Source organism: Azolla caroliniana, unplaced genomic scaffold (genome assembly GCF_043228905.1).
Source record: "Azolla caroliniana isolate FFs.n. ecotype wild unplaced genomic scaffold, voAzoCaro1.0.p SCAF_16, whole genome shotgun sequence".
Lineage (NCBI taxonomy): Eukaryota > Viridiplantae > Streptophyta > Polypodiopsida > Salviniales > Salviniaceae > Azolla > Azolla caroliniana.
The window spans coordinates 3,702,876-3,724,450 of NW_028230451.1; the positions used below are offsets into that span (position 1 = coordinate 3,702,876).

The 21,575-nt window shown below is 37.1% G+C and overlaps 1 protein-coding gene across 1 annotated transcript in view; it reads left to right on the plus strand.

The window, feature by feature from the left end:
- Positions 1-16,783, plus strand: part of LOC147853644 (callose synthase 9-like) — a 36,299-nt gene extending 19,516 nt beyond the window's left edge. Inside the window, exons 20-51 of the mRNA XM_087331824.1 lie at positions 3,043-3,092; positions 4,461-4,547; positions 4,718-4,794; positions 4,872-4,893; positions 5,608-5,705; positions 6,113-6,194; positions 6,288-6,448; positions 6,535-6,662; positions 7,212-7,293; positions 8,156-8,219; positions 8,299-8,459; positions 8,548-8,657; positions 9,321-9,464; positions 9,605-9,664; positions 9,739-9,886; positions 9,966-10,053; positions 10,142-10,261; positions 13,060-13,175; positions 13,251-13,334; positions 13,421-13,533; positions 13,664-13,716; positions 13,890-14,066; positions 14,153-14,200; positions 14,281-14,439; positions 14,515-14,628; positions 14,726-14,814; positions 14,894-15,049; positions 15,127-15,229; positions 15,595-15,714; positions 15,824-15,874; positions 16,024-16,206; positions 16,349-16,783. Coding sequence (XP_087187950.1) covers positions 3,043-3,092; positions 4,461-4,547; positions 4,718-4,794; positions 4,872-4,893; positions 5,608-5,705; positions 6,113-6,194; positions 6,288-6,448; positions 6,535-6,662; positions 7,212-7,293; positions 8,156-8,219; positions 8,299-8,459; positions 8,548-8,657; positions 9,321-9,464; positions 9,605-9,664; positions 9,739-9,886; positions 9,966-10,053; positions 10,142-10,261; positions 13,060-13,175; positions 13,251-13,334; positions 13,421-13,533; positions 13,664-13,716; positions 13,890-14,066; positions 14,153-14,200; positions 14,281-14,439; positions 14,515-14,628; positions 14,726-14,814; positions 14,894-15,049; positions 15,127-15,229; positions 15,595-15,714; positions 15,824-15,874; positions 16,024-16,206; positions 16,349-16,585 — 3,485 coding nt within the window. The 3' untranslated portion in view covers positions 16,586-16,783. The remainder of the gene's footprint in view (positions 1-3,042; positions 3,093-4,460; positions 4,548-4,717; positions 4,795-4,871; positions 4,894-5,607; positions 5,706-6,112; positions 6,195-6,287; positions 6,449-6,534; positions 6,663-7,211; positions 7,294-8,155; positions 8,220-8,298; positions 8,460-8,547; positions 8,658-9,320; positions 9,465-9,604; positions 9,665-9,738; positions 9,887-9,965; positions 10,054-10,141; positions 10,262-13,059; positions 13,176-13,250; positions 13,335-13,420; positions 13,534-13,663; positions 13,717-13,889; positions 14,067-14,152; positions 14,201-14,280; positions 14,440-14,514; positions 14,629-14,725; positions 14,815-14,893; positions 15,050-15,126; positions 15,230-15,594; positions 15,715-15,823; positions 15,875-16,023; positions 16,207-16,348) is intronic.
- Positions 16,784-21,575: the final 4,792 nt, after the last annotated feature.

Consider the following 21,575-nt stretch of genomic DNA (forward strand, 5'->3'; position numbering starts at 1 on the left):
GTTGCAAAAGGATACAAGCTGGAATATGGAATTGATTTTGATGAGATCCTCTCACCTGTAGTCAAGATGACTACATTAAGAATAATTTTGGGCTTAGTTGCAGCTGAAGATATGGAGCTCATACAGATGGATGTGAAGACCGCCTTTTTACATGGCGATCTGCATGAAGACATATATATGCAGCAGCCTGAAGGTTTTGTGGCTAAAGGCAAAGAGAAGATGGTTTGTAAGCTCAAAAGGAGTTTGTATGGGTTGAAACAAGCACCAAGAGAATGGTATCATAAATTTGATGCATTCATGCAGTCTCAAGGTTTTCGTAGAAGTCAAGTAGACCACTGCTTGTACACCAAGAAGGCAGGAGATGGCAGCCTGATTATCTTGGTTTTGTATGTTGATGATATGTTGATTGCTGGCAAGGATATTCATGCCTTGGATTCATTGAAGCAAAGCCTTCATGGCAGCTTTGATATGTAGGATCTTATGTGATGCAAATCACATCCTTGGCATGTGAATAATCCGAAACTGATCGAAAGGGGTACTCTTTCTATCTCAACAGGAGTATATCTCTAAGGTTTTGCAACGTTTCAATATGGAGGGGGGGAAAACAATTGGGGTTCCATTGCCTCCATATTTGAAACTCAGTGCAGAAGACAGCCCTACATCTGATGATGAGAAGGCTGAAATGGCTAAGGTTCCATATGCTTCTGCCGTTGGCAGTTTGATATATGCAATGGTTGCTACACGCCATGATACTGCCTTTGCAGTGGGAGTGGTTAGTAGGTACATGGCAAATCCCGGCAAAAAACATTGGGAAGCGGTGAAAGGTATTATGATATACCTCAAAGGCACAAAAGACTTGGGCATTTGCTTTGGAAAGCAAAAGGCATCTGTCGTTGGTTTTATAGATGCGGACTATGCTGGTCACATAGACTGCAGGAAGTCTACTTCTGGGTATGTGTTTACTTTCACAGGAGGAGCGGTCTCTTGGATCTCCAAACTATAGAAGTGTGTTGCATTGTCTACTCTAGAGGCAGAGTATGTTGCTGCCACTGAGGCATGCAAAGAGGCTTTATGGCTTTCATATCTAGTGAGAGATCTTGGCATTACAAAGTTACCTATTCTTCATTGTGACAGCCAGAGTGCTATCATGCTAGCTCGGAATCCCGTCTTTCATGCAAAGACGAAGCACATAGAGGTGAAGTATCACTTCATCAGAGATGTACTTGATAGCAAGAACATTGAGCTTGTCAAAGTACATACAAATAATAATCTTGCAGATCTTCTCACGAAGGGTCTTCCAGCTGAGCGATTTGCTCATTGCCGACAGATGATGGGAGTTGGATAGATGTATGTAGTTCAGCTTTGTACATACTTGGACTTGGCTGACTTTTTTTTTTCTTCTCACGGCACATTGCCTTTAGGTGGGAGGTTGTTGGGAATAAAGGGCCATCGTGCCTTTTATTAGTGCACGAGTGTGAACGCACTCGTAGCACACTTTTGACTTGTATATACATAATATCTAAAAACCAAAAAAGAGGTACACTCTTTGTACCCAAGACAACGTGCATCTCTCTCTCTCCCTTTGTCTCTTACTTAAACTCTCTCCCTCTCGGTTTTTGACCTAAACCCTAATCCTCATGCTGCGTTCAGGAGAGAGATACAATTAAACACCAAAGAGCAAAAACTATATGATGGGGGAAGATCACAATGAAGTTACAAGTAATGCTAAAAAGTAACGATAACTAATCATTTATACAAAAGATGGTTCATGGTTTATAATTGACTTCAATGGAAGTACTTATAGAAGCTGGGAACAATCTAGTAATGATGGGATTAGAATTAGAATTAGAATTTTTATCGTCCATAAAGAGGCCAGTTTTGACCTATGGGACCAGAGTATACATGTGTTCTTGATATGTGTTTCCTTCCTAAGAAGGGGTATTCATACATTGAAGCACAAAGTCTGTATGTGTGAATAAAGCATACACATATGAGCTCAATCTTCTAGGTGGTGTCTTAAGTATGGCAACTAAATTATCACTACCTCGTAGTATGTCAGCATATCTTGAACGAATTGCACTATATGTCGAACATGTGAAGAGCAAGTGACATTCATCCTCTACCATGCATTCGATGCATACTTTACATGTCTTCAAATTCGTTACATCTTGATACCATGATGCAACTTCACTACCTAACTTGTGAGATCGAGTGCGAAGTAGTGTAAGGGCTCTACGAGCATTACTACTTATATTGGTAATGAGATAAGGTTGGATACGATCAATAGGCGTTCTTGCTTTATATTGAGACCAACATTCAGGGTTGACATTTGCAATGTAATATTCTAGCTTTGTCCTCTTAGCATCTTCCCACTTCATCCTTAATGATTCCACCAACCTTTCGTCAATCGTTACATAATGCATAGCATCGCCCGAAAGCTCTAAAAGATCATCCACACCCCATCTTCTAAACCATTTCCTTATGTCAACAACCCAACCAGATGAGGGAATCTTACTCTTATGATTCTTTTGTAGCTTACATCCAACATTCCAAGCAAGATGTGGTAATCGATGATTCGACATATTCTTGACTTTTGTAATGTATTTATATACTCTTTGGAGTGCCAATGTTTTCTATGGGTCGAACACCTGTTTCCAAGAGCATAACCTGGTAAGAGGCAGTGCATTTAACTCGTAACTGCCTCCTAACCTGGGAGAGTTAGATTTTGAAGGTGTCAACTTTATTCAATACAAATGTATTTTCATTAACAAGTTAATGGTGTGTTTTAACACACCTGCCCCAAGGAGTGTGAGTTCATGCACAAGGTGTGTGGTTGAGCTTGTTATCTCACAATTCAAACTTCATGTGAATTTTATTTTATAAACAAATGGATTTGAACATATAACAAGTAATCTAAATATGAATTATTAAGTTGAACAATTATAGTTGAATGTAATACTTACATTGTGTTCTTTTGTGTTGATTATATTTATATTTGTATTCCTAACAATATCCTGACATATCTTTATTTTTCTTCCCCAGATAATCATAATGCTTTAACTGTATTCTTCTTGTGGGCTCCAATTGTTTTGGTATGTGCATATTGTCAGTAACTTTCAGTTTGTATGATGCACACATTGAATATTTTCAAAACATTCTCAAGTGTTATCTTACATTGTGTTTGCTAATTCTGGAAGGATGTTTTTGAATGTAATTGTACCTGATGAAAATTTCTTAACATTTGGAATCCCAAAGATTTCTACGGAATTTGTATTGAACATAATAAGGCATTCAAAGTTAGAATAGGTTTCATTGGTCTCCTTCCCAGATAGGCTCTGTGCTATTCGTGGAACTGGTGTCAATGCTAAGTATCTGCATGTTCTAATTCTCCGATTATTCATGGATCAACATGCTCTTATGTATTTTACTGGCTTTCTCTAGAGTCAACCTCTTACATTCAGTGATAATAACGTGCTGTATTAGAGAAAAGATTACCAGTGGTGGGGCCTATGCTCCAGAGCGTGGGGACAGGAAATCTGGAAGTATTCACTCATGATCCCAGTTCTGTTGCCGCTAAAAATCCAGATTTTTAAAATTATAAAAATACTCATTAGCTGTTCAGATATCTGATGGAAGCACATCAATTGCATGAGAAAAAAAGTGAGTGCTACAGGCCATAATTTGGATATCTTTAACAGACCATTTTTCAAAACAATGTTAACGATTTCTTCAAACATAGACAACTGTACATTGCCTACTAGCATGTTTCCCCTTCTTGTGTTTGAAATAACTTTGACCGATAGTTCAAGCTTTTTGCATATGCCAAGCAGAAACCCAAAAAGCCAACTTTTCATAAATAACTTTTTGCATATGCGCAATCAATCTTCATATGGGGATGAAGAAGAAAGGAAATCTAAACAACTTATTTACTGGTAATAATATCAGCAATTGCATCAATCAATCTAAGATATCTCCATAAAATATTCTGCAAAACATTTCCAGATATGAAACAAATCAACTCTTCCCTAAACTTGCTGGTGTAAAACAGCCGTATTGACGACTCAATTTAAATTGTTGGTCATTGGACGAAACAATAGAGGCAGATAGGTGTCCACCATGTTTAAATAGGAGTGAGCTAGAGGCAGATAGGTCATTGGAATCTGAAATATTTGGAACACCAAACTGTTGCCAATGAAAGAGTGCAGGAGCTTAACTTTTGCCTGAGTGGAAAAAGCAATATGTGACTCAGTTTCCAAGCAATTTGGGATGCAATTTTTAAGGGTGTTCCAGCCACTCAATGTATTATGATGTCAGGGATCTATAATGATGCTGTTATAATGTTTTAAGATTTTTTATGCTATTTTTATTTTGAGCTTGAAAATTTAAAGGTATTAGGCTTGATTCCAGTGTAGTGTATGCCAACAAAGTTCCTCAGTTCACTTAAACAAATTTGCTTGCAGATTTATCTTCTCGACATTTCGATTTGGTACACAATTTGGTCTGCATTTTTAGGAGGTCTAATTGGTGCAAAAGACCGGCTTGGGGAAGTATGATGATAATTCTTGTTTAATTTATCTGTGATGTATGTATTTAAAGGCTATAAAGGTGTAAACGTACATTTATTATTTTTTTATAAATTTTAATACCATTGACTGTCCATATATTTTTGTGTTCATGTTTGACAATGGCTTTTAATTTGGTGAGTAATTTTTTCCAGATACGTTCCATTGAGATGTTGAGGAATCGGTTTGATACATTTCCAGAGGCCTTTGTGAAGAACTTGGAATACAACCAGTAAGATTGTATCCAGATGAAACCTAGATTGTTATTTGTAAGGAATAAAGTGGTAATTACAAGTTTTTTTTATGCAGGCAACGAAATTCAAGTATCGAGGTAAGTGTTGAATCTATGTGTAATGTCATTTTCCCAAGTGTAGAAGTGTATATTGTCAAATGAATAGTCTAAGAATAACTATACGTGGAGATTAAATGATGTACAATAGCCATGGTACTTGTATGTATCAGATTTGTATAGTAATCAGAATTGGGGCATTTATTATTCTTTTGTTCTCTCAAACAGTTAATATAAAACCCGTTTTTACTAGAAAATAAAAGTGGGTTCATAAGGCAGTTATTGGAGTACAAATATTGTTTTATAATAATCTGAATGAGAGAGAATGGAGGTCCATTTTAAAGGGTTTTAGAGGTCAATGGAGGAGTTTATCATAGTTGTTTTCTGAGATACTAAGAAAAAGAAAAATGCAGTCTGGTTTTTTATCAAAGAATAAAATGGCAGTTTCTATTATATCAAAGAAAAACAATTTTCCAAAACTTTTACCTGGGAGGCCAAATTGGGGAGCTTCTAGCATGGTTCTAGATTTGAGGTTTCTCAAAATGAAACACTCTTGAAATTTCTAAGCTGAATTGATCATTGGTACGTTTTTCTGGGTAAACCTAACATTGTATGCAGACACCAGTTATACAGAGTCATGAGAAATTTCCGAAGTTTAAACAGGCCACTATTTGTTTTCATGGTTCAGTGTATATGATGTGTAATTGAGTATATTTAAGCAGACGCATCTAATCCATGGTTTGAACTGTACTGCAGGAAACCATTCAGTCAAAGAAAGAGGAAGCTTCTGTGTTTGCACCTTTCTGGAATGAGATCATTAATTGTCTTCGAGCCGAAGATTATGTAACAAATCGGTATGTAGTCTATAGATAAATCTGTTCCATAGACCTGACTTTCAAACTGATGGAGACTAAATATTGAGGTCAATTCTAGATATAAGTGAGAATTTAGAATATAATTCTCCCATAGACCTTAAATCTAGAATGCAAATAAACCTTTCATTTAATGATTTTGATCTGACCAATTCTAGAAATAAGATAGAATATGGAATATATTGCAGCAGTATACCTAAAAACATATCATTCAAATTAAAATTACAGTCATACAATATCAGATAATAGAAAATACATCTGTGGAAAATGTAAAAATATCCTGCACATCCTGGACTATGGCTCATATTAAAACTTTGTTTATGAAGTTCTGTTTACTGGTATGAATTGCTCTTTTTATACGTTCTACCTGCATGTTGTATCCATTACAGAGAGAAGGACTTGCTTATCATGCCATCCAATAAAGGAGATTTAAATCTTGTTCAATGGCCATTGTTTCTTCTTGTCAGTAAGGTATACAGTTTGTAATGAAGTTAAGTGTCTGGACATTTTGCTGCTTCTATTTGGTAGATTTTCTGTGATTAAAGTTGTTAATCAATGATACAGGTTTTCTTGGCAATGGAACTTGCAATGGAGAAAAAGGAGAATACTGAAGAGCTATGGGAGAAATTAGGGAAAGATCCTTATATGTCTTGTGCAGTTAAGGAGGTTTACGAGAGTGTCAAATTGCTACTTAATGGCTTGTTATTTGATGATGACATGAAATGGTAACTTAGATAATGTTGTTTTGATTTCACAGATATCATAGAATTAGCCTTTAGTCGTTTTCACTTTGGACTTATTTGATCGCTAGGTTTCAAAAAATGTTTCATGACGCAGAAGAGGGCTTACGTTTTGGATCTTTTTTTACAATGTTTCAAATGAGTAACCTTCAGAATGTAGTCACACGGATCACAGCTTTGACTGGCTTATTACTTGTAAGTGTCATGCTACATTTCTTTTATTGCTAAAAAGATATTGCAGTGTATGGTTTAGAAATCTTGAACGTGGCAGTCTGAAATGGATTTTATAGATTCCTTTCATCCTGGAAAAGGTCAGAAACACTAGCCTGAAAGATGTAGAAATTATTTTAAATTTAAAATATAATATAATAACCAGTGTATAATATATGTGTGAAAGTGAAACTTCAACAATTGTTTATCCCAAGTTTTGAAATGGTGGAAATATATTATCTTTATATCATTATTTCTCGAGAAAAGCACAGTTGCATTAGAAAATGGGAAGCAGGGGCTGCATAAAACTGTAAAATGGGAAGCACGATGGTATGTATAGATGGCTTTTGAGAAATTGTGTTTCCCTATTTTTGATTGATTGAAAATGATTTGTTCATACTTTGGATTATGAGTGGATGTTGTGCTTGTTGCTAATGGCAGCCAAACTGTAATTAATACAATTATTATGTTTCAAAAAGTATTTCTCTTTAGCTCATCTATTATGTGGAATATGATAAATGCAAAAAGCAGGGAAAAGCAAGTGTTGAGGAACCTAGAATGTATTCAAAATCCATCATGGATGCATTAAACGATCTCTGGTTAGCTGTGGTAAAATTCAGGTATGGTTACATCTCCCAGCCAATTTTGATTGTGTGGCAATTTCAATTTTCTAGTATGGGTAACCTTTATTCAAGTGTCATAACTCTTCAGAGTCATCAAATAATTATTACAATGGTCATCATCCCATAGTTTTGCACATTGCCAATGTGCTCGAAAATCAGCTTTTGGAATGAAATACCTGGTCATGGCCATTGAGTATAGGAATAAGGAATATTTTATTAATATTATAAAGTTGATTACACCTCTCATCCTGACTGTTTATTTTTATTGCTAATTAAACCTTCATATTTGGTTAAATTTGAAGATCATGTGCATCACTTATACGTAGGACAAGAGAGTAAAAGAACATGGAAAATGTTTAATTAAAGGCAACCTATGAGACAACTGACCTTACTTCAGGTGTGGCACAAATATGCAAAGGTACTATATGATATCCAGAGCAGCCCCTGCTCCCCCATCCACTTGCTCAAGTTCAGGGTGTAAGAAACACCATTTATTGGTTATAATTTGGAAAGGCTCAAGTTCATGATTGATTGGTAGATGAGTGCTTTATCAATGTGCATGACATCTTGCTCCTCTTGCTATTATACATCTATAATAGAGGTATGTGTGAAGGTTTACCTGCTAGCTAGAAGAGTAACATACCATTGTGCCAATCTTCAAGAATGGATACACCATGATGCCAAACAATTATAGGACAATCATAATTGGCCGCTACTTGGCTAAAATATGTGGCTCGATCCTAGTGTCAGAATTGAGTCTATGGACAGAAATATGTGACCCTGCGAGCTGTTGTATTTTATCAAAATTTGGAAGAAATGAAATATTTGATAAAAGTTGTTAAATCTTTTTTGTTGACAGTTTGCGACCTCCATTAGGGGATGGACCTAGCTTTAGAGTCATTCAAGTCCTGAAACCTGAACAGGTTTTTAGTATCTTTGGATTATCTAGTTCATGCTGAACTTGCAAATTTCTGGCGGTTATAACTGGTCTATTTTTAACAGAGAGAATCTATCAAGAGATTGCATTCCCTTCTTTTCATCAAGGAGTCCGCCTCTACAATCCCAAGGAATTTGGAGGCTCGAAGACGGTTGGAGTTTTTTACAAACTCATTGTTTATGAACATGCCACCTCCTCCACCAGTGCGGGCAATGAAGTCATTCAGGTGAAATTTTGAATAGATATTGGTTATAAAAGTAGATGATACAGAAATGGAAATTATTGATGTACATATTGTTTTTCTTTTGTTTCAGTGTGTATACCCCATATTACAGCGAGATTGTCATGTATAGCATGGATGAACTTCGGAAAGAGAATGAGGATGGAATTTCTACGCTTTTCTACCTTCAGAAAATATTTCCAGGTGTGTGACAATTAAGAGATATAAACCAACCTTCAGCTAGAAAGATATATTAACATCTTTTAAGAGGCCAAAATGGCCTATAAGACCTAAAAAGATTCATGTTAGTGTTGTCTCGTCTTTGAGAACAACAAATCAAAATAGAATAAATATTTTGGCTAAAAGTGACTAAAGAATCTGGTTTTCTGCACATGTAAGATTCTCTTGTTCGATATATTATAATTTTTGTCTTCGAAAGGTCTTCGAATGGAGACATCTCCAAAGTGTGGAAAGCGCCTTTGTCTGTTGATGAAAAAGATGGTGAGGTCATAGTCCGTGGGAAAAGAGGAAAGATAGAGGATTTGAGAGATATAAATAGACTGGCCCATGCTCCTCGTAATCTCTGGCATAGTATAAAATCTCTGTCCCATGCCCAAAGAGTGTCGGTGATAGTGGACATTGAAAACCTCTTCTGGCACATCTACTAGGTTTTGGCTTCACCTCGTTTTGGTTCTAGTTCTGTTAGAGCTGTATTTTAGCTCATGGTATTTGGCTATTTCATGTGGCCTTGGGCGTATTCTTAACTTTACTTCAGTTCTTACAGTTCTATATCACACTAATTACTAGCATGGTCGGTATTGTTATTTAATAATCCCAGATGTTTTCATGACAATTATATCTTTTCAGATGAATGGAAGAATTTTCTTGAAAGAATTGGTCTTATAGAAGCAACATTTGAGGCAGAATTTGAAAAAGGAGAGCTTTCACCAGATAATGTTTTAAAACTTCGACTGTGGGCTTCCTATCGAGGACAGACACTTGCCCGAACAGGCATGTGCATATCTTGTACATTGTTGTCAGTTTATTTTGACTGAAAGTCGTCACAACCATCTTTTGATATTTGCAAGTCGTTACATGATGTTCTTAGTTCTTATCCTTGTGTGTACTTTCATTTTCATACCTTTCATCAGTACGTGGAATGATGTACTATCGAAGGGCTCTCATGTTACAAAGCTTTATAGAAAATCCAGGTATGCAATGAGTAGTGAGATGTGTAATGAATGGATCGTTCCATTTACTTACTGTGTTTCCTATGTTTTGTCAGATAATGACTCACTTGATTTTGAGAAGTCAAAACTTGCAAAGGCTTATGCAGATCTAAAGTTTGTATATGTCATAACATGTCAAATATATGGGCAACAAAAAGCAAAGCTAGATCCTAAAGCAGTTGACATACTGCATTTATTGAAAGAGTATGATATCAAATTTGGTCTTACTTGTGGATCCACTGCTTTACGTGTTTGGCTTTAATCTCTTTTGTTTATACTACAGGAATGAAGGGTTACGTGTGGCATACATTCACGAGGTTGATAAAGACTATTATTCTAAATTAGTGAAGAGTGATGGTGATAAAGACCAGGTATTGCTATTTGTCCTAATGGTGAGAGTATTTGGTATTTTAGAGATATTAATATAACTTTATTTTGCACATTCTTATGCTTCATCAGGTAATCTATTCCATAAAGCTCCCTGGAAATCCCATATTAGGAGAAGGAAAACCAGAAAACCAAAACCATGCTGTAATTTTCACTCGTGGAGATGCAATTCAGACTATTGATATGAATCAGGTTCGTGGAAACACTAAATTATGTTTGATGCTCATCAGAGATACAGCATTTTGTAGATGAAAACCATGTAGGATGATGTTATTAATCAAACAGATACATTGGGTGGATTTGTCAACCCCTTTTGTAATGACTGCTTAGCTTCAAAGTGGAATTCAAAATTTCCTTACTTCGCATTATTGTCCACATTTTGGTTACCTTCCTCATGATGGGCTAACTTTGGGATTATGGGCATCACTCTCCAATGGCAAAGACCACTTCATATTTTAACACTTCATGTTGCTACTTTAAATGCATACATATAGATTTTTTATTATAATAAAATACTAGTAAAAAATGGGTTAACTCGAGTTAATTAGAGTGCAAAAGGCTACAAGATGAAAGTGAGAGAAAGAAAGAAGAAAGAAGAAAGAAAGATATATTAATGTCTTTTAAGAGGCCAAAATGGCCTATAAGAAGAAAGATATATTAATGTCTATAAGACCAAACAAGAGATTACATCATTAAGTGTTGTCTCTTTTTTGAGAACAGATCAGAATAAATCAATGTTAGTAGTAAAAAAAGTAAACAAGTTAAAATTAGAGACTGAAGAATCTTGCAGTGTATGTAAGATTCTCAAATCAGACATATTGTTATTTTTGTCTTCGAAAGATCTCTAGAATAAGTCGATCCAATATGGAGAGGTTTCCGAATCAAGGGAAGCACTTGCAATGGCAGGAGATAATGGCCTTTATATATCTACGTGAACAACAAATTGCTATTGCCCGATCTATTGTTAACCCCTTTGTTATGTCCTGGCCAGGAGCCCATTTGTGTAGCCCTTGATTGACTTCTAGCATGAGTAGGAGTGATGGGGCTAAAAAAAATTGTTATTATTTATTTGGTCTGCCAAGCTTGAGTACGTTTTGCCAGGGAGCTCCCAAAGCTGTTCGTTACATACAGGTCACTGATCAGAATAGTGCCTCGAGGACTATAAGGTGCTGCTCCTCATTATGCAAGAAATCATTGATACTAAAGGGGGTACTGATCAGAATAATACCTCACAGGGTACCTATGCTTTGCCCCTCATTATGCAAGAAATCATTGATACTAAAGGTCTCTCTAATTCTTTCCAGTATTTGGCTTGTTAAGACTCGATCTCTGTGCTTCTACTCCATAGAGAAGAATTGGTGTCACAAGTATATAAAATAGCCACAATTTAGTTTGTGGTTCTTAGATCTGCAAATGTGCTCATTGTCTTTCGAGACCACCAAGGGCTGCATACCCACAAGAAAGTCAAGCAGAAGCATCCTCCCGTAAGAGAACCTATGCCCTGTAAATGTTACTCATAGGCATAGGCATGTGTAGGAGTGGGCGTGTGCTGCCTTTGCCTCTCCCCAAAATACTTCTGATTCTGATCTTGTTACCCATGCTTGACTGGTGTTAAACACCATTCAGTTATATCCATATTTAGTGACAAACATTTGTCCCTACAAAATACTTTTAAGGTGTTTACATGTCTCCTAGTCCCTCCGGAGATTCAGAAATCAACACAATATCATCAGCATGTAGTAATATTTGTGTGGCTATACCCACTGAACATGCACCTGAACCCCCGAACCTCTCTATGTAAAATGATACCTCATCTATATAGGACCAAAGAGAGTGGGTGATTGTGGGCATTTACTCCAATTGTGCTAGCCACAGCCTTTGACAAACCATTGGGAGACCGCAGTTTTCCTAACATGGATTCATACAGTTCATAGATTCCCATTGCATATCTATAGGGAAACTGAGGGCTTCTATCCGTCTCATAAACTGCTTGTGCGCCAATGTCAAAGGCTTTTCAGAAATCCACAACACAGCAATAAATAAGTTCTCATGTTCTGGACTGTCCTCCTCAATAAGGGCTCACAGGATCAATATGTGGTCCAAAGTTGTGAAGTTCTTGTGAGATCCTGCCTTTCTATCTGAACGGCAACGATTTTGATGTCTCCAAAGTAATGACCAACCATGGTTATCCTATAGTTGCTCGGCATCATGGGTTCTCCACTCTTGAGGACTGGTGCAATGGTATGTTCTGTCCATCTAGCTCTATTCAAACTGTGTGCTAGCAGTGGGAGCAACATGTCACGAGCATAGATGAAGTTCCCACCTACCAATTCATTGTGATTCTGGGCTCTCCCAAATTATGATGGATCAATGGCATTTCTTACATTTTGTGGAGTATGGGTGGGGAAATGGAGGTTGACCTGGAATATCATATAATAACATTGCATATTCATGCCACACCTGGTGGTGTGGTAGTTTGCCTCTCATTAAACATTTTCAATGCTCTTTTACTTTCTTGTCCTAAAAATATTTGATACAAATGATCTTCAAATTTAGCTAAATACAATCTCTTCATCTTCCTCACAAGGCTTTAGGCTTGTTTCTTGTATGCAAAGAGTAGACCCTACACATAAAAAGATGCTTCCCGTATACTTTTGGGACTATGTCCAATGTCCTAAACCATTAATATTAAGGTTCATGGAGATATTATAACAAAATATGATTTTCGATAGCCTATGATAGTTGTTTCTTTGATGCTACTCTCATATGCTATCACTTCCCATTCCACTCGGTTTGTACATGAAGGGATTGGTACATTATTGATTTATTGTAGAGGGAGTTTTTTGTTCATGATCACTATTAAAAGCCATGAGATGGCACCAAAGACAATAAATTCTATATTTCCTCAAGCGTTTGAATTATTTCATGAATTTGAAAAACTCAGCTATCCAGAAACATATTCTGATTTTTACATTATATTTGTGTTTAAGGATAACTATTTTGAAGAGGCTCTCAAGATGCGCAATTTGCTGCAAGAGTTTGAAGAAAATCATGGGATACGCCCTGCCACCATTTTGGGGGTTCGAGAGCATGTGTTTACTGGAAGGTACATGGCAGATAGAAAAAATTATTCTACTTTCTCTCTCTTTGGATCACTTAGATTTTGACGTTGCTTTGGCAGTGTCTCTTCATTGGCGTGGTTTATGTCAAACCAGGAAACAAGTTTTGTCACCCTTGGACAACGAGTTTTGGCAAGACCACTGAAGTATGTCGATTTAGAATGAAATATTGGTGTGCAATATCTTTTATTTTTCTTGTGTTATGCCTATCAAAAAATGGGTGGTTTGGCAGAGTTCGTATGCATTATGGTCACCCTGATGTCTTTGATCGAGTATTTCATCTGACAAGAGGTGGATTCAGTAAAGCTTCAAAAGTCATAAATATTAGTGAGGATATCTTTGCAGGTTTGCTTCTCATATTCTATGCTGCATAACTGTGATGTGATGCTGAAACCTAGTAGATGCTGGATGGAAATTTGACAGGAAAATGGATTTATTGTTTTCACTATGATTCTAATTGTATGATCTTATGTAGGTTTCAATTCTACATTGAGACAAGGCAATGTAACACATCATGAGTATATTCAGGTTTGCTTCTACATTTAGATATTTTCATCATAAAAGACATGAATTTTGGCCACTGCATGTGTGTCTTGATTAGATTGACTTCTAATAAGGAACATTGTATACATGTGGCCATTATCTTTGAAGTGTGCATTTGTGAAGGATGTAAATAAATGTCAAGGAATGGTGTCTACCAGGTGGGAAAGGGTCGAGATGTTGGATTAAACCAGATAGCTCTGTTTGAAGCAAAGGTGTCAAGTGGGAATGGAGAACAGTCCTTAAGTCGTGATGTCTACAGATTGGGACAATTATTAGATTTTTTTAGAATGCTTTCATTCTATGTTACTTCAGTGGGTTATTATGTCTGCACAATGGTAAAACGCAAAAGTTTTGAAGCCTGATGTAATTGGTGTTATCCATTTGGCATGACTAAATCTATGTTTCTTTCTGATTTTTGCAGTTAACGGTGCTTGTCGTTTATGTCTTCCTTTATGGGAAGGCCTATCTGGTAAACAAAAGTTTGATTTAATTGTTTATGTGCATTTATATGATATGATAGAGTTTTCATATGATTTATGGTATTTGCAGGCTCTGTCAGGTGTTGGACAGTCATTGTCGACACTAGCATTAGTCACAAACAATCAGGCTTTACAGAGTGCATTGAACACTCAATTCTTATTCCAAATTGGTGTTTTCACTGCTATTCCTATGCTTATGGGTTTTATTCTGGAACAAGGTGTTTTGAAGGTATAATAAAATCTTTGATCAATGCCATCGACTATCACAAGTTAATTCCCAGTACTAATCTCATTTTCATGCCAGGCAATTGTTAGCTTTGTCACCATGCAGTTGCAGCTTTGTTCAGTATTCTTTACATTTTCATTGGGTACACGAACACACTACTTTGGCCGAACTATTTTGCATGGAGGTGCAAAGGTAAGCCAAAAAAACATTATATTTACTTTCGTTCCGTGTTGCTGTTTATTATTTATTTTCCCTTGTTGACTACTGCATGTTTTCTTCCTATATTTAGTATCGGGCAACAGGAAGAGGATTTGTAGTACAACATATAAAATTTGCTGAAAATTATCGATTGTACTCTCGCAGCCATTTCGTCAAAGCGTATACCTTCGCTGGCCTTTCAATATACGAAGTCATAGCCTAAAAGGAGATGCTAAATGCGAATTTATTGTTTTTGCAGACTGGAAATTATCATGCTTTTGCTCGTGTACCTGGCATATGGTTATGAAACATCAAGCTTAGGCTACCTTCTGCTGAGTTTCAGTAGTTGGTTTCTTGCATTATCCTGGCTTTTTGCACCATACATTTTCAATCCATCAGGTTTTGAGTGGCAGAAGTAAGTGCATATCTTCTATTAATTCTCAAATAATTCCGACTTCTCATTATTTACTGGGCCATGCTTTCAAACCGCAGAACTGTAGATGACTTTGATGACTGGGCAAATTGGTTATTATATAGAGGTGGGGTCGGTGTGAAAGCGGATGATAGCTGGGAAACATGGTGGGAAGAAGAGCACGTAAGAAACTCCCGTCAAGCTTAGCATGAAGATTAATTTTTGTCCAGAGATAATTCAATTCATGAGTAATAGCCCTTCATATTCCGCTCCAGTTATAAACCAGTTTGTTGGACAGCCCTTGCAAATGCCTTATGCTCAAATTATAAACCAGTTTCTAGGGGTTCCTCATAAAAGAAATTTATCAAACTCAGCACCAGTTGGTATCTGCTATCCAGAATGCAATTCATCAAATCATTTGCTTTGTTGTTTAATGCTGACTTTACATACAGCATTTGCTATATACTTGGAAGTGTAATGATGACTTGCCATCTTCAAATGGTCTCTTTAAATCATATCTTTATTGACTTCTTAATATTTTGTTTCAGGAACATATTCGATCTATGCGAGGACGAATCCTGGAAACTATCCTCTCTGTACGGTTCTTCTTTTTTCAATATGGAGTAGTGTATCATCTCCATGCTGCTAGTGGAAATACGACCCTGACGGTAAGTAATTCTGACAATCAAGAGTATGTTGCTGCAACAAACATGTAGTTACCTTATTTTTTATTTCCCAAATAACAATGCCCGTTTTCCATTGATATCATTCATATAGGTGTATGGAGTGTCATGGCTTGTCCTTGGAGGGATTGTCCTCATATTTAAGGTAATAATAACCTTGTCTTGGGGTTGGTGTTAGTAATGCATTGTCTCACTAGTGAAAATCCCAAAGTAATGTTTTCATGAGAACAATGTATAGAAATCGTATATTATCATACTAAACTTATCTTTAACTAGTATAGATTTCTCTTACAGGTGTTCTCCTTCAATCCAAAGGCTTCCGTCAACTTTCAGATGTTTCTTCGGCTTATTCAAGGGATTGTTTTCCTTATGATTATTATGGGACTCGCCATTATTGTGGCTTTTACTCCAGTAACTGTGGGAGATCTCTTTGCAAGTATCCTTGCCCTTGTCCCAACAGGCTGGGGTATCCTCTCAGTAAGTCATTATTTTCCCTTATGAACATAATCCTGGAACACATTGCTGATTATAATGCATTTTGACACGAGGTATCCAGTCATAATTGTCCTACAATGCTAATCAATGTACTAACTAGTACCTGTTCAATGTGTATTTGCAGATTGCAATAGCATGGAAAGATGTAGTGAATCAGTTTCGTTTGTGGACATCACTTCGTTTGATTGCACGTTTCTATGATGCGGCAATGGGCATGGTCATATTCTTTCCCATTGCTTTTCTCTCATGGTTCCCCTTTGTATCTACTTTCCAGACACGGCTTGTGTTCAATCAAGCCTTCAGCAGAGGTTTGGAGATATCTCTTATCCTTGCTGGTAATAGACCCAATGTTCAAGTGTAGAATTTCGTAATAGATCCGGTGTTCAAGCATTGAAGAAACGTGATCATGGTAGTATAACGGTTTTAATACTAGGGATGTGGATAGAGGTCTTCGATATCAACCTCACACTTTACCATGCCTTGTTGGCAACATTTTGTAACTTCAAAGAATATTCATTTCTTGATTGCAAAAAGAAATAGTTGGAACTGTTCATAAATGCATTTGGCATACAGTACAAGTATACATTGGAATGGAAAAGTTCCTTCTCTTCTTTGTTAAGAATCTTGAGATGTACCATTGTGAAAGTGATATTATTTGCTTGATCAATCAAAGGGTCCTCTTTTGTTGATGTCAGATGGAAACACTTGGAGCTGCTTATCTTCTCTCCTACACTTTTTTTTTGTTTTGTACTTTTAGACCCCATTTTGCCCACATCATCAACTTTGAATGCCTTCATCTATAGAGCATCCCTTACAAAAGGCTCTCGAGTGCTTTCTTACTGTTACAAACCTCTTCAAGGAATTCAAGAAATTGTTAAAAACGTCAAGTGTATTTGTAGAGCTACCCTCAACATATGATGTTGGAGCCCCTTCACTTGGTGTTGTATCCCATAAATTTTAGTTCAAATGTTTGGTCATGCAAGTTTTGTGGTAAATGCTAATATATCTTTTTTCCCCTAATTCTAAGGCAATGCCATGTCTCAAAGGATTCATCAATTGTTATGTGTTAAGAAATTTTCCCTTGATCACGTACACAATCAACATAAACACATAGGTCCATTTCCATGATACCCTAGTAAGCATTGGCGACAAGCCTTACCAAACAAAATAAAAGTGTGAGGGAGACCAATGTAGTTAGGCTTTCAACTAAAGTTTGTATACAACTATTGTGTTACTCATTTAAACATGCAAAACTCAAACTTATATGTGGCCTATTATTTGCATTTTACAAAATAATGTGGCATACTATGAAATGTGTTTTGTGTGTAAACTATGGGTCAATTGCTTGCGGTTGGAATATTTCCAAGGACTTATTTCTTGACGTATCAAAACCACATTATTTTCTCTTCTTTTATGTAACAAGAAGAGGAATGGCAAATTTCATTACTAGGATCACACCCCTTCAGGTAGGTTAGACTACTAACTTGTGTAGCCCAAGCATAAAATCTTCATTACATATGTATTGTTGTGCATAGGGCTTGGAGGTCTTTTTATACATAAAAAGATATGGATTCCTTTTTAATCTTTTAACTATAAATACTCAAGAATTTAATAATTACTTGTTCAAACATAGAGAAATTGATTGTGAGGTAGTTACACATTGTTCCAAACATTCTCCATGTAATTCAAATGATTAATTATTAATTATTATATTTTGTAGGCGCATCCTTTATATCTAAACAATTGAATTATAAGACAACCTTGTCATTGCATCCAAGGCGATCTCAACTCGATTCTGATGGCTTAGATTGACAGCTTCGAATTCACAAAGTTCAGCTTTCAAACTTATAAGACATTTACATTTAGGCGTGAGACAAGGCGCATGCATATGCACACATTCCTTGAAGCTTGAACTAGAATGTGGGTTCGACATTCATAGCAAAGGAAACATAACGTGATATCAACGACAGAGAGTTAGTTGTGTGTGCATGCATATGTACGAGCGAAAGAGTTGACGACATAGGGGATCCGGGTGGGACAAAGAGATGGGAAAGGTGTAAATGGGATCCTAGGGAATGTTATAGTTGTTGTTTGTTTCTTTGGTGTAAGTAGTGATTTGGCTCCACTTTTTGCTTGTAATTGGCTTATTATTATGTAAACGTTATAAAATGGCTGCTAGTAATTGGGAAGGAAATCACACACTTCTTTATGACGTTTGGGTTGTGTTGCACCAACACAATACATCCATCCCTAATGGTTATAGAGAGCTTTTTTCATCATCAATAATGCCCTTTCTAAACCACATTAACCTTGACAAGCCGATTATATATTGGATTAGTCACATATTTATATACAAATCTATGCAATTAGATTGAAAAAACAGCATTCTTAGAGCTTTTAAACCAACCCCCACCCCAAGAAAAAACAAATGAATGATAGTATTATTCATGCTGATGATGGTCATGTTTCCTCTTCAGAATCTCTCTTCTGCCATGACCCACAATTTACCTCTCCACATTTGGATCGGGAAACCCTAATTATTCAGCATCATGATGATAATGACTGTAGTTATCATCGCCATCATGGTGATGATACTATAATGATGAGCCCTCCTACCATGCACCCAAATTTAGTGATGACTCTCAAGTCCATATTACTGGCGTCCCCTGAATCCATCGATTCTTCTACGAGCATTGCTGCGATTCCTGATCTCCCAATGACCCATTTTAGCCCCAATCCCCGAGGAAAGGTTGTGGGCGACCCCAACTATGGCGATAAATGCATTGCACGAAAGAAGCTCCATATGACAGAAGTCAGTTTGGGTTATGGCGATAGTAATCTCAATATGAAGAATAGGAATGACGATGTGGGCGATTTTGGCTATGGAGAGAATGGAGATACAGAGAAGGGAAATGATGGTGATGTGGGCGATTTTGGCTATGGCAACAAGATTGCAGCACCAGAGAAGCTGAAGATGAAGAAGAGAAATGATGATGATGACCTTATCGAAGTTGTTCCTTTAGACCTCATCAGAAATAAGAGGCCTTTCACATGCTCCTATGAAGGCTGCCTCAAAACCTTCAAAAACCCCCAAACCCTCAGAATGCACTACAAGACCCATTCTAAAGGCACGCCTCGGGTTCACGCTTCGATGACCTTAGCCAAAGACACTCAAACCCTAGATACAAATGCCAGACCTTCGAGTACAGACACTGCCCTACCAACTCCAAATGTTGGACTTTCCGTGAGCTCGATGAGTACAGATGTCGGGTCTCCGATTCACTCAACGGGCAACAAGCCGACAATGGCTCACAGGAACAGGAAGAAAGTCCCCTCTAGATGTCCTCTGTGCAAGGAGAGTTTCGTTGGACTCTATGAACTCCGGAGACATTTTGGGAGGAAGCACTCTCAAGGCGAGAAACAACACGCGTGTCGGAAATGCGGTAAACGGTTTTACGTCGAAGTCGACCTTAGAGACCACGAGAAGCTTTGCGGTGTGCCTGTGTCGTGCCAATGCGGCATGAAATTTGCCTTCAAATGTAACTTGATTTCACATAAGAGGGCCCACCCTGAGTGCCAAGATCATATTCTAGATGTTCATTCTACTCACTCTGCTCCTACCAGTCACTCTACTCGTCATGACTATCATAGTTGCCATCTAGCTACCTCATTTAGCCCTTTGAGTATGCCACTCTTCCCACCTCCCCAGTTTGATGCTCAATTTGAGCCAATGTTCGATAATGAGAATGTTGACTAGTTGAGGATTTGGTTGAAAATACCATATTACATACATACCATTTTCCATCGAGTGTCATGCATAGGACAAAGAGGATAGATTACCTACAACACTTGCGTCTTTTACTTTTAATGACATACATAGGATCTATGGCTGATATTGCCTCCCTACTATCAACATGTCAATCCTATATTTATGGTTATTAAGAAGAAAAATTAGAGTAAGCAAACACTTTCACCTCGTGGAAGCATTGGTCCATGAAACGAGGCATGTGGTCCTATCGAATAAACCATGATTATATATATATGTATCTCTACGTTTAAGAGTGAATGGTTAAGTTATATAATACATATATTTATTATATTGTAATCATATGGGCGCAACCGTAAGAATCATATGGCTAACAAACGTAAGAATCATATGGCTAACAAACACATGCTTTTGTTGGAAAACTGGCAAGAAACTGACACCCGAGCCCAAAGAAACAGGATCGGGAAAACTTTGTGTACCGATGTTTTTTCGTTAAAACTTAAACCCTCACTCACTCTCAACTCTTTTGAAAGATTTTTGCACAAACATCATAAAAAAATAACACACACAGAAGTCCTCTCCCACACACATCCCATCAAAAAGAAAAACAGTAGCTATTTCTCTTTTATCCCCTGTTGCATTATCACACACCCTCTGTTCTTCTCTTTCCCTTTCTTTGTTTTTTTCTTTTTCAAACCCATGATCCGAGCTTCTTCCCCACACGTACATATTATGCAAAGGTAAGGCTGAATTCGTCTTCACCATCGTGTACTGAGTTTTTCTGTGTTCTTTTCAGTTCTGACATCTGGGCCTTCTTATGCTTTGGAATAGATCAACAATATAACACTATCACAAAGCCCTGGAAGTACTCGTCATTCCATTTATTTGTGAATCATTTTCCAGTGTAAGCACTTTTCTGCAAGACCTGACCTACATGGTTGATTAAAATCTGCCATATTTGAGCTACATGATCAATCAATGTGCATGTGCGCGCGCTTCTACGCATCCATACACGCATGCATCTATGTGTCAAATGAGCTACGTGGTTGAACAAGCAGTTATGCGTGTTTGTTTATATATGCATGTCCATACATACGTATTTTTGTATGTATATATTCCATGAGCTACATGGTTTATCAAGTGTATGTGTATGCATGTTTATGTATTGATATATGAGTGCGTATAGAGCAACATAATTTTATGAGAACCACAAAATGAATGAGATTTAATGTGAATTAGTTTTAGGGTTTTGTCTCTTAAGAATGTGCCTTGTGCATTTAGAAGTAAAAGACTTGGTAATTAGGAGGTTCATTTTCTATACCAGCATAATAGTGCTCATCCAAATTTCCTTCACAACTCATGTGCAATTGCTGGATTGGGCTTCCCCCATTGTCCAATTTTCCCCACTGCTGCATCCCCATGGTGCGTGGGCCATGTCTCATTTCCCAGTTTGGCTGATCGTCTGAAAAAATCAGCCAAGGATCTGTGGCTTGATCAGCTTTTATCCAACTAACTATCTAATACTACAGAGGCTCATCATAAATAGCTTTTTAGATTAATCAAAAAACCAGTAGTGAAAAATTAT